Source organism: Trachymyrmex cornetzi, unplaced genomic scaffold (assembly GCF_001594075.2).
Source record: "Trachymyrmex cornetzi isolate Tcor2-1 unplaced genomic scaffold, Tcor1.1 scaffold15, whole genome shotgun sequence".
NCBI classification, from domain to species: domain Eukaryota; kingdom Metazoa; phylum Arthropoda; class Insecta; order Hymenoptera; family Formicidae; genus Trachymyrmex; species Trachymyrmex cornetzi.
Genome location: NW_017296091.1, coordinates 547,927 through 559,624, shown reverse-complemented (window position 1 = coordinate 559,624; position 11,698 = coordinate 547,927). Strand labels below are relative to the sequence as shown.

Sequence of the window (11,698 nt, the reverse complement as noted above, 5' to 3'; positions counted from 1 at the left end):
AAATAATATATATAACGTACACATACAAAATATACATATGTATATTACTTATGTAATCTCATTATCTAAAAAAAACAAATATATAAAAATTAAATTTTTCAAAGAAAAATTTTCAGAAAATCGTTACAGCTTTCTCAGGCCAAATGCAATCGAACTGTCCGAAGGTTCAAGTTTCGTTTGTGAAACATACGAAATTGCGAAGATAATTCAAAGGAAATTACGAAAACAACGTAAAGACCGGCCGAGACCTTACTGATGAATTTCGAATTTCGCAACGACGTTCGCCAGCAGATGGCGATTACACATGGCGTCGGTAGGATGATAAACAACGTCGCGGCCTTCAAATCCGTGTCCAATCGTCGGTGACCTCCAAGACTTTTCAAATTTGAACGTAAAATCGATCGACTGTTATTGTTTAAAACCTGAGTAGGAATGTGGGTTATGTGTGATCGCGTCTGAGCGGATTCGCAAAGTTTACGCGATTGTGAAACAATGAAGGACTGTTGATACAAGTGATAGATCCGTTCCTCGAATCGTTCGTTGGGCCCATCGCCACGATCGGAACAAAGGATCTATACGATGTTTACTCCTATTAAACCTAAGAGTTCCGGCGTGTTAAATGACACGGTGTTGAGCACTCCACTGCCACAGGCGACGTCCACTGTCCGCAGAAAAGCCATGTATGTTATCTCAGGCATTCTCTGAAAAAGTCCTCCATCTCCGCGAATCAACAGGCGTTTCGTTAAAGGGCCCTTCCCTTTTGCGCTTCATCATTCGAACCAACTGTCGTCCTGCTATTCCTTTGATTCTTCGTCAAATACTCATTATGTAGAGAATCACATGTATTATAATTGATTTTAAGTAATAGTTGCTTTCCATTTTCACATAAATGACATTGGAATTAAATTTATGTATTTTTTATACTCACATAATGACATCACTTAATTCGATTACTTTAATAAAGTTATCACATAACAACATAGGTTTATCATCTTATTTTTAATGTGATTTAACACAAGACTCAGTAAAGCATATGATCTCACGAGGTTGTATAGATTGTAGGTAAAACCTCAGTTGAATCTCCTCACTTGTTAGAATAAAAAAGAACATGCATTCAACTGAGTTATGACTTCACAAATGAGAATTATCTGAGTTTTGGTGTAAATGGAAAGTAACTATTATTTATGGGAATGGGTCTTAAAGATATTTTGTTCCAGATTGGAAAGCAAATTCAGTGATAATCAGCAATCAAGTGAGGAAAAGAGCAAGCAGGATCTATTACATGACAATGAATCGATACAAAAAGAGGATACCTCGTTAGGTCTTCTTGATAATATGTCAGGTAATGAAATCTTTTGAGAAATTTATGAGTCATTAGAAGAGCTTAAGAGTCAAATGCAGATGTAGGAATGTAAAACGAATAAAGAATTTAATCTTAGAACATATATATGTTAAGATTTCTACTATTCGTGAAATAGATTTCCAAAATTTTCCAAATTACATGTTTTGCCTGCATTTTCAAGCCCTCTTCAGATTACAGGATAATAAATGAGAAAATCCAAATATCTTAGAAATTCTCTTTACGCAGTCATCCAGCTGCTTGTAAGAAGTTTTTAGTTGTTCTAAGAATAATTCGACATGAAGGTTGTTAAAATGTTCTTGAATTTTCATTTATTGTAATCTGAAGAGGACTTGAAAATACAGCCAAAACATCTGATTTTGTGAGTTTGGAAATCTATTTTGCGAATAGCAGAAATCTCAACATATATATTGTAATGATATTTTAAGATTAAATTCTTTATTTGTTTTGCACTCCTCTCTCTACACTTGTATCTGACTTTTACATTTTAACGTAATAATTTGTTACGATTTGATAATAAGAGTCCTATTTTTGCTTATTTATTCATGAACAATTATTGTATTAGCAGAACTGTACTAATATATGACATTAATGACAGATCTTACGAACATAAGTACAGCGGAAGACGAACAGAAATTGAATTTTTCCAATATAGATGCAGAACTTGAAATAGCCAGAAAACTTCTACAGAGATGTAGTGATAAGAATTCTGTTCTAACCACAGGTAAATAAAAATAGAAAGGGATGTATGAGAATATCTGTACACATAAATTAATTCTAATTTTGAAATTAATTTGAATGACCATTGTTTTAGACACAAATAAAGAAAATAATGCTAATATGCAAAATATAACGAGCAATATGCCAGTTTCAAATTTTACTTTACCAATTGAAGCTTGTATGTCCGAGTTGGACAAGGAGTGCAACATGAGTCACTCGGTGAGTAAAGTTGGTATACAATTAGTGTAGGTTTCTATGTGTGAAATGTGACTTATAAATATTTTAAAATCAGAATATTTTAGAAAAAGTAAATTTCAGGTTACTTTTGAACCCAATGAAATAACAGCACGTTCATCTGGTGTCAGTAGTAGTGCTAAAAGACAATCTCTTATAAACCTATCTTTCCATGGCATTAGTTTCAATAAAAATGACATAATGGCACTTAATAACGAGATGATGTCAGAAGAATTTCTATCTAGCTCAAAAGGAGCTGAACAATTGTCGATGGATCAGACTTGCTTTGCTCCGCATAATCTCACATATTGTATGCCAGGCATGAAAACAGAAAAGCAAAAAATAGACTTTAGCACTCTTTCTGGTATCATTGGAGAGCTAGACTTATCAATCGAGTATGTCTGTTTCTGTATACATAAAGATACGTTATATGAAATACATGTTAATATAAATTAATGTCTAAATTATAGATCTTGTGCTGGACGGAAAGTATCTGTCGGCAGATATTTTGAACGTAAATCTGATGATATAGAAATGCTGGGAAATGGAAAAGCAAAACCAAACCTTAAGGTTTTGGAAACTCCTATAAAAACGGGCAAATTACCAGTATTAGTTGAATCGACTGTCTCGACAGAAGGTAATTACACACACACAATCGTTAATAAAATAAAATAAAATTTCCTCATGTACACTAAAACTTATATTGTAGCAACAGCATCGTCAATGGAATTAACAGAGAAAGAGCATATTCCCAATATAGCAAGGGACATAGATGAAAATAGTATCATAAGTTTAAGCACTATTGTTAATACTTTAGAAGACGTTAACAGCGAGACACCACGGCGATTGGTTGATCAGCTTTTAATGGCACAGAAGAAAAAAAATCATTCTCTAATGTATAATAACGCAAGAAAAGAAAATTCCGATGAAAAGTCTATTTTAGCAATGTCTATTGGAAATTCGAACAAGTTTGATGATAATGTAGAGAATCATTCAGCTAAATTATCAATAGATAGTAAAACCAAAAATGAAATTATAAGTGAAATTGTTAATATAAAGCAGGAACGTAAAAGTATATTATTTCCTTCAAATGAAAATATAAAGAAGGCTGAATCCTTCACGAATGTATCTAAAAAGAAAATTTTAGAAGATTCATATAAAGAAAACGTGGTATCTTCAATTAATCAAGACATAGGTATGTAAATTGAGATCTTTATGAGATATTTGATTCTTTTATGAATTTTGTTGCACAATATAGCATTTCAATCTATATTCATGATATTAGAGATCTGAGATTAGAGTATATATCATAATCAACTTTTTTTTATAATTTAAAAGATCAAATTAAAACTTTAATGTATAAATATCTTGACATATGACTTTAACAACTAGGTGTGTCGTCAACATCAGATCTTACATTTTCTTTGCAAAATTCCACACTACCATGCAATGATAAATTGACTGCATTGTCCTATGTACCTATGTTTAAAATGAACAGAAAAAGTTTCGATGAAGAGAGCTACAAAAATTTGAATATTCAAAATAAAGAACAAAATATTTCTAATAATATGATAAGCTCATCGTTCTCAGTGAACAATACGGATGTGCAAACTGATTCAAGTAGTATAGTTCATTTAATTATTAACTTAAAATATGTGATAGATATGATAGATATAACAATATTTTTTCTTTTTTCTAGAGAATATCGTTCTTGGCAAGAATACAGAAGAAGCATGCAATTGTGTTGTTGGTATGACGAATGAAGTAAATGTTGAACTCATAAATAATGGAGATAGATGGATCACGTATATCTTTAAGTTAATCGAAGTAGTAGGAGATACACAAAGTATTGAATTGAATATTCCTTCGAAGGAAATTTTAATAAATTCTAATAGTACCCAATCCACAAAGGTATAATTCAGTATCAGCTGAAAATAAATTTTGTTTGTAACGATAATAACTGGACTATTTCTTTCAGATTGAAGTAAAAGTACTAAAAATGTGTAAACCAATATTTGTAATACTAAATATATTTTTATCAGATATGGTAGCAAAATCAAAATGGTCTATGAAACACATAATCTTTGTTAATCCGGAGCAACTTGAGCTTGATATTGTATGTCCTTCTGACAAACAAAATTTAGATTTTCAATACATTGGAGAGGAAGTAATCAAAGTTCTGCCTATAACATTTTATAATAAAAACAACGTTGCTGTACCTGTGAAACTGTCAATACTAGAAGTGAGATATAAATCTATTAAAATGTAATTAGATCAATGTATTGAAAACTGATTATATATTTTCAACTCGTAGGAGGGCTCAAAAATGTTTAGCATTGATGGACCAACGCATTTTCTACTTGAACCACTTAAGAAATTTACCACTAATATAAAATGTGAAAAATCGCGATCTACATCAGTAGGTAAGTATCTCTTACACTGACTACTTTGTATACAGGCATTGATCTATTGGAGATGTAAGAAAGTTTTGTTAAATAGATTCTCCGCAGAGACAGCCACAACATTGGAAAGGCAAACTAATTGTATATGTACAATCCAAGGATGACATTATATTACTTAAAAAAGAAATACCTCTTTACGCACAAATAGGTTTTTGTAAAATCCAAATCGTCGACACAGAAATACCGATAGTTGTTCCAAGACAGCAAGGAAAATCAATAAACATCATTAATTCGGGAAATATCGCAATTCACGTGTTCGCTTCTATCGTACCATTTGAAGGACATTCAAACGCGACGCAAGATTTTTTTATAAAACCAGATGATATATTTTTGCAAGTTGGAGAAAGGAGTTTATTCTTAATTGTATATAAACCACAATTTTCAGATGCAAACTGTGTAAATAATAAAAGGTAATAATTAATTTGTAAATTATAAATTTATGTGTCTATTGTACTATTTAATTATTTATTGGTATTTCTTCAGATATGCGAAAATTAAGTTAGTTGCCGGGAACAATGTTTACCACTACATTATAACTACCGAACAAAAATTATTAGAATCAGAAAAAGAAAATTATTTACGTTGCCATACACCTCTCTAATAATGTTGTATCTCTAAGTCCAGCAATATTACCGCCACAAAGTGCAACTTCTAATAGGTAGGTTTATATATACGCATACGTGCATTATTACTATTATTATTATTATTATTATTATTACTATTACTATTATAAGCAATAATCTTTTTATGTATAGATCTGGACCTTGCGATAGAAATTCACCAATCAGTACAGTATCTAGTTTAGCTGTAACAGGACATGTAATTCCAATTAGAGCTACACACGCTGCCCTAGTATGGAATAGTGTAAAAACAGGAAAAAGTGAAACTAAAGAATTTACAATTCGCAATATGAGCAATAACAAGATTAAAATTCAAATAGAGATATGTGATGACAGTAAGAGTTTTAAGGTATTGTATCTACATATATATTTTTTGTGTTGTTTGAAGAAAAAGTTACATAATTTATATTAATATCTGTATACAATTTATATCAATATCTGTTATAGTTTCTTGGAGATAAACAGACTATCAACACAAGCCTGGTATTAGTAATGCAACGTCAAGAAATTAAGACACTTGCAGTTGTGTTCAGTCCTTATAGCGTAGGCTCAGTAGTTGGAAACATTACTATCAAACATTATACAAGAGAGAGTAGTGATTCTCAGCAGTTTAAAAGAGTGCGTATATTTAATGATAATACAAAACTTTTAACTTACTTTTCAACAAGAAAGAGAGAAGGAATATTTATAATTTAAATTGACAGATACCTTTGTATGGATACGGAGGTTGCAGTAAAGTAAAAATTTCGGGACCATTTAAAGATTCGAGCAAAAAATTATGGTTGTCACTTGGCAATTTATATTCTGAAACTATGACTTTGAACGCTAGTATTAGACTGGATAACATTGGCGACTTACGTTCATTCGCCAAAGTCACAATCATACCTAAAGGTTTGGCTAAACTAATTCTATTTATATATTACATATTAATATGAGTTACGTAGGAATAAACGCATTTGTATATTTTAGTTATTTCTCCAATAATGGATTCTAGTTGGCATATAAATCCAAAAGAAATAATACTTAATCCTAAAGAATCTCAAGACATAACAATACAATTTCATCCAAAGAAAGAAGATTTTGCGTTATTGCAACGTTCGGAAGTTTCGCATGTGGCAACGATAAATGTTATTTATGGCGATGAACCAACCCGTTGGCGAATACGCAGGTAAAACATACGCTATGTATTCAGACAAATAGACATTTATTGGCATTAATTTTCAAACTGGTAAACATGTACTTTTTTTGTCAGATTATATAATAAATTAAAACAGTCAGGTGAATCGATTGGAAATGACAATGAAGCATTCAAGAATATTGTGCATCCTATATGTGAAATTTTTCCTGGAGAGCAACTAATTCCTGGCATAACGTTAATTCGCGATTCTATTGTAAGTATATACAATTATATTATTTAGCCTCATTACTGTTTATGTAATAATGACAGAGTGTATTTAAATAGCTAAACCTAAATGATCTATGTACTGGCGTTCATCAATATGAGATAATGCTCACAGTGGAAGCATGCGCAGATGATACTTTGCCTGTTCATTATGATACTGATGAATCGGAGATGTATCAGTCTCTTATAAGCGACACTACTCATTTAGATGAAGCGGGTGGAGCAAGTTTCTTCGCTTCTCAGTAAGAGATCTTTTTATTTGTATTTTTCTTCTAGTATGCATATTTCTTATTACGCTTATCAGTTTTTTATAATTATGTCAACTTAAAGATTTCTTATTAAAATATCTTGTTAATATTTTATTACACAGAACTATAGAATATGAAGTTCAACACCCTGAATTGCAAGGAGATCAATTCACTGTAACTCCGTCCACCATCACTCTGACTCCTCCAGTAAAGAATGAAGCAACCGTGACTATTCTTAGCTTTTTCAAAACAGCCGAGCCATTTCAGACCAGTCTATCAAATTCAGATTATTTCAGTGTTGTTCCTGCAGAAGGAATGTTACCTAGCAAAAAGAGTTTTCCTTTAAAGATACAGTGTTCACAGAAACTAGATCGTAATATGCAGGCTGTACTTGCGATTTATACAGAAAACAATAAACAGGATGTGTTGATTAACAAGTCACAGTGAGGCGATAATAATTAATCGGTTATGCGAGAAAAATAATATTTATTTATATAATTATTGTAATTTAAGAGTTTTACAAAAACGATATTTTATTAATAATTTTTAACAAACTGTCACGTGTTTTTCTTCAATACATTCCTAGTTATTTCAGTCTGTTTGTAACTGTTACTTAAGTTATCGCAGAAGTTGTTAATGATGAAGTAATTTTAAATTGCGTGTTGTATTTCTCTTTTAAAGCTAGTATTATCGATACCATATTATTTACATCGTCAATCCCTGAATGTAGACGTCCCTTTAATGGAACATTCAATCGCACAAGCATGTCCTTTAAGCTCTTAGGGTAATATCCGGTAGATTCGCAAAATATGTACTTCAACTCTACCCATTGCTTAAACTGGTCCGGTAACGTAATACCATCTAAATCGCACTGACTCGGCAGCATCATTTTTAAATCCCAATTACCGCATGTGATGAACGAGCTTTTCTCGGGTTTGTCAAAGTATCCTCCTTTAGTCAACCACTTGCAGAAATTTGAAAACACATCCGCGAAGTAAGGCTGATCATCCACAGTCTCTTGCATGATCCCAGTTAATTCTGTGCAGAATGGCGTGAGGGTGGGATGGACTCTGGGTTTCACATATGTATGAAACATATCCTTCAGTTTCCAATCGCAGGTGGACAACACCGCGCATGGTAGCTCGATAATCTCCTGTGGCTTGAGCACCGTATACCTCTCGCACGTGGCCTCAAAGTCCATTACAAGAAGGTATTCAAACTTTTGTATTACCTCGTAGGAACGATTGATCATTGTTCTGGGATACCTTTGGAGAATTCGATGAGCCATACTTATCCCTTGTACGAGTGGATCATGTCCCTGTGTAGTTCCCAAACAAAATAAATATTTTTAGATCAAGTCGCTTGGCCTAGTTCGTCCCTTATTTATTCAGTTTTTCAGTAACCTGATTGAACTTGTTTGTTCAATCAATTGAGAATGAATTTATCACGAGATTAAATTTTATGCAAAATATGCTGTATTTATTATTATATCAAGGTTGTTGGCGTACTCTCAAAAGAGCAAAACTGCGAAACATGTGGTTAAACACTATCAAGTAGCCTTAACCCTTAACTGTGGATCAATGTTTTTATTGCACACTGGTTATAGGATAAGAATTCCTACTTTTGACATAAAAAGGGAAATAGCTTAAGGCTTAATTATTCTCTAAATTTTTTGGAGATCTCACTCTAAAAAGTGAAAATTGAGCCAATTCGAAAAAAGGGACTCAATTTTCAGTCTTTAAGGTCTAGTTCCTCCAACATAAGATTAACCTCAATCTTAACTTACTGTTTTTCTTTTTTTAATTTTTAGAATTAGAAAAAGATAAAATTAACCGAAATTAAAGTTAATCTTACATTGATAGAATCGGGCCTAAGGGTGAGATTCACTCTAAAAATTTCAGAGTAATATATATGCTTTTATTTGCACACCAGTGGATAAAACTTTCACTTTTTTAAATATAAAAAAAAGGAAATAAAAATAATTGCTCTCCACAATGTAGACGTTCTTGCTGTTGAAGTTTGATTTAAAAACAGATGTTGATCGAGTTTGTGCAGAAGAGTGACAAGAGTCCAGAGACTCCACAAATAATTCACATCCACAGTTGAAGGTTAGAACTTTCGTAGTTTGAAAACAATATACTTTCCAATGTTACCTAATAATCAATTTTTTTTGTGAATTAATGCAATTCTGTTGAGAGGAGATTAATTTGAACACGAGTGCGATAAATAGACGCGTGTTGGAACGATTTCACATTTATGGAACACATAACAAAGTGTGACTGCGTCGCCATATTCTGCGCGATCGGAGCAACCGGCGAAACACGCGGCAAGAGTATAACCTTCAAATTATTCAAACAGTTCCAGCGTGATATAACCTTAAAAGCCGAAGGCGCATTATTCCACTTTCACTAACCGGTGGATATTACTTCAAGAAAAGTCAAACGAGATATTGAGAGCCGACGATTTTATGACACGATGACGTCCAGCAATGAACAAGTAAATTTACCATGGTGAGTACGAAACTTGGGACGTCGACAACAAGGAACACCGACTGAGAATCTTGTATTTCAGGGTCGAAAAGTATCGTCCTAAAAGCCTGGATGAGCTTATTTCCCATGAGACGATAATAAAGACGAGTAAGTAAACGACGCAAGTAAACAGGACGTGTAAATGTGTGTAAGGCATTTTATTATAAGATGAGAAAGGAATTGCTTGTTACAGTAAACAAGTACATTGATGAGAATCAACTGCCGCATCTTCTCCTTTATGGACCACCTGGGACAGGAAAGACTAGTACTATACTGGCGTGTGCTCGTAAACTCTATACTCCAGCTCAGTTTAATTCAATGGTTGTGTATTTGTCACTGAATAATTCCATGTCTCTTTATTTCATTCATGTTCCTTACTTTACTTACATGTATTTAGGTATTAGAATTAAATGCTTCCGATGATAGAGGTATAGGCATCGTGCGAGGCCAAATCCTGAGTTTTGCCAGTACAGGCACTATGTATAAATCTGCGTTTAAATTAATTATCCTGGATGAAGCCGATGCTATGACGATTGATGCTCAGAATGCACTCAGAAGAAGTAAATACATTATCTCAATATTTATGGATTGTAAGATATTAATTAGACATTAATACAAATTAATGTTAATGTGATATTAATTTCAGTTATTGAGAAATACACGGATAATGTGCGTTTCTGTATTATATGCAACTACCTCAGCAAGATTATTCCAGCTCTGCAGTCTCGTTGCACCAGGTTTAGATTCCTACCTCTTGCAGCGGAACAAGTAATACCAAGACTGAACCACGTTATTGAAGCAGAGAAGTGTGTGAATGAAGATTTATTTTATATCTAATTACTTGATTCTTTTTTATCCTGAGATCTTTCGTTAATGAAAAACTTTTGTTAGTTTAAAAGTTACGGAAGACGGCAAGCAAGCATTAATAACGTTAAGTGGTGGTGATATGAGAAAAGTAATAAGCGTACTTCAAAGCACATGGTTTGCTTATGGTGCTGTGAACTTAGAGAATGTGTATAATTGTGTTGGACATCCGTTACCAAGAGACATAACTAGTATTGTAAACTGGTTGCTAAACGAGTCTTATGATACATGCTATAAAAGTATCCTTTTACAATAACAGATTTTAAAGATAAGGCAGTTCTTTTGATCGGTATTTACACTTTAAGATCGTCTTAAGTAATGTTTTAAAATGCTAATATTGTTGTGATTGGTTTATGATATTTTAGGATTACACTTAAGACAGTCTTAATAAGAACCATGAATACTAGCTTTTATATCAAATTTTATATGATCCTTAATATATATTATGCAGAGATTCAAGAACTGAAGTTGAATAAGGGACTTGCGCTGCAAGATATATTAACAGAAGTTCATTCATATGTAATTAAAAGTATGTATTGTGTTCAATATGTATATATATCTGAAATGTTTATAGTTATTACTAATAAGTATTTTTTTAGTTGATTTTCCTGATCAGTTATTTATTGACTTACTATGCAAAATGGCAGAGATAGAGAAAAGATTGGCTTCTGGATGTCGCGACAACATTCAATTAAATTCTCTTATATCTGCATTCTACAGTGTTCGCGATATTGAAACGTGATATCTTCTATTACGTGGATTGAAAGATTGTAAATCTAAAAATACTGAATATGCTTTCTTAAGATAAAAACTATTGTTTGGTATGTATATATTATATTGGCAACATCAATATGTGAACAATAAGGATATTTTTACTATTTAAAAAAAGTAAAGTATTTTTAAAACAAAAAATCTTGTGAAAGAATAACAGTCCTTATTTTTCTAGAAATATTTGATAAGTACATCAAATATTACATATATGTCATAAAAACTAAAAAAATAAAATTGTCAATACAATGGAGCTGATTACATATTTACGATCACTCTATAACTTCATTCCCCATAAGACTTTTTTTTTATCCGGAAATAATAGAACTATAAAAATAATGTATATCTTAGATATAAGTTACAATACGAGATTGCTATCGTCGCTTGGTTTCTCCGCTTAATTGCATTCTGGCGTGCGCCTTATCGACAACACAAAAATTTAAAAATATCCCGTCAAAGTATAAGTAGCGAATCAGTCGAGTCACCATCGAT

General features: G+C 32.3%; 3 protein-coding genes across 3 annotated transcripts; 2 read left to right on the top strand and 1 right to left on the bottom strand.

The window, feature by feature from the left end:
- The first annotated feature begins 329 nt into the window (after window positions 1-329).
- Window positions 330-7,516, top strand: LOC108757997 (uncharacterized). Its single transcript, XM_018502701.1, is given in 20 exon segments — window positions 330-680; window positions 1,218-1,342; window positions 1,959-2,084; window positions 2,175-2,299; window positions 2,399-2,709; window positions 2,785-2,951; window positions 3,024-3,509; window positions 4,014-4,225; window positions 4,293-4,556; window positions 4,629-4,737; window positions 4,814-5,186; window positions 5,260-5,374; window positions 5,376-5,434; window positions 5,532-5,745; window positions 5,844-6,014; window positions 6,101-6,287; window positions 6,366-6,564; window positions 6,649-6,787; window positions 6,859-7,040; window positions 7,169-7,516. Coding segments are annotated over 20 exon segments (3,990 nt in total). The 5' UTR covers window positions 330-579; the 3' UTR covers window positions 7,494-7,516.
- A 94-nt stretch (window positions 7,517-7,610) lies between these two features.
- LOC108757995 (ERI1 exoribonuclease 3) lies at window positions 7,611-9,268 on the bottom strand. Its single transcript, XM_018502699.1, has 2 exons — window positions 9,200-9,268; window positions 7,611-8,364 (listed from the first exon to the last, which is right to left on the bottom strand). The coding sequence occupies exon 2, from the start codon at window positions 8,332-8,334 to the stop codon at window positions 7,660-7,662; it is 675 nt and encodes a 224-aa protein (XP_018358201.1). The 5' UTR covers window positions 8,335-8,364; window positions 9,200-9,268; the 3' UTR covers window positions 7,611-7,659.
- Window positions 9,269-9,480: 212 nt separating this feature from the next.
- LOC108757994 (replication factor C subunit RfC3) lies at window positions 9,481-11,281 on the top strand. Its single transcript, XM_018502698.1, has 8 exons — window positions 9,481-9,556; window positions 9,618-9,682; window positions 9,768-9,895; window positions 9,972-10,134; window positions 10,221-10,380; window positions 10,466-10,677; window positions 10,890-10,967; window positions 11,038-11,281. The coding sequence occupies exons 1-8, from the start codon at window positions 9,522-9,524 to the stop codon at window positions 11,178-11,180; spliced, it is 984 nt and encodes a 327-aa protein (XP_018358200.1). The 5' UTR covers window positions 9,481-9,521; the 3' UTR covers window positions 11,181-11,281.
- Window positions 11,282-11,698: the final 417 nt, after the last annotated feature.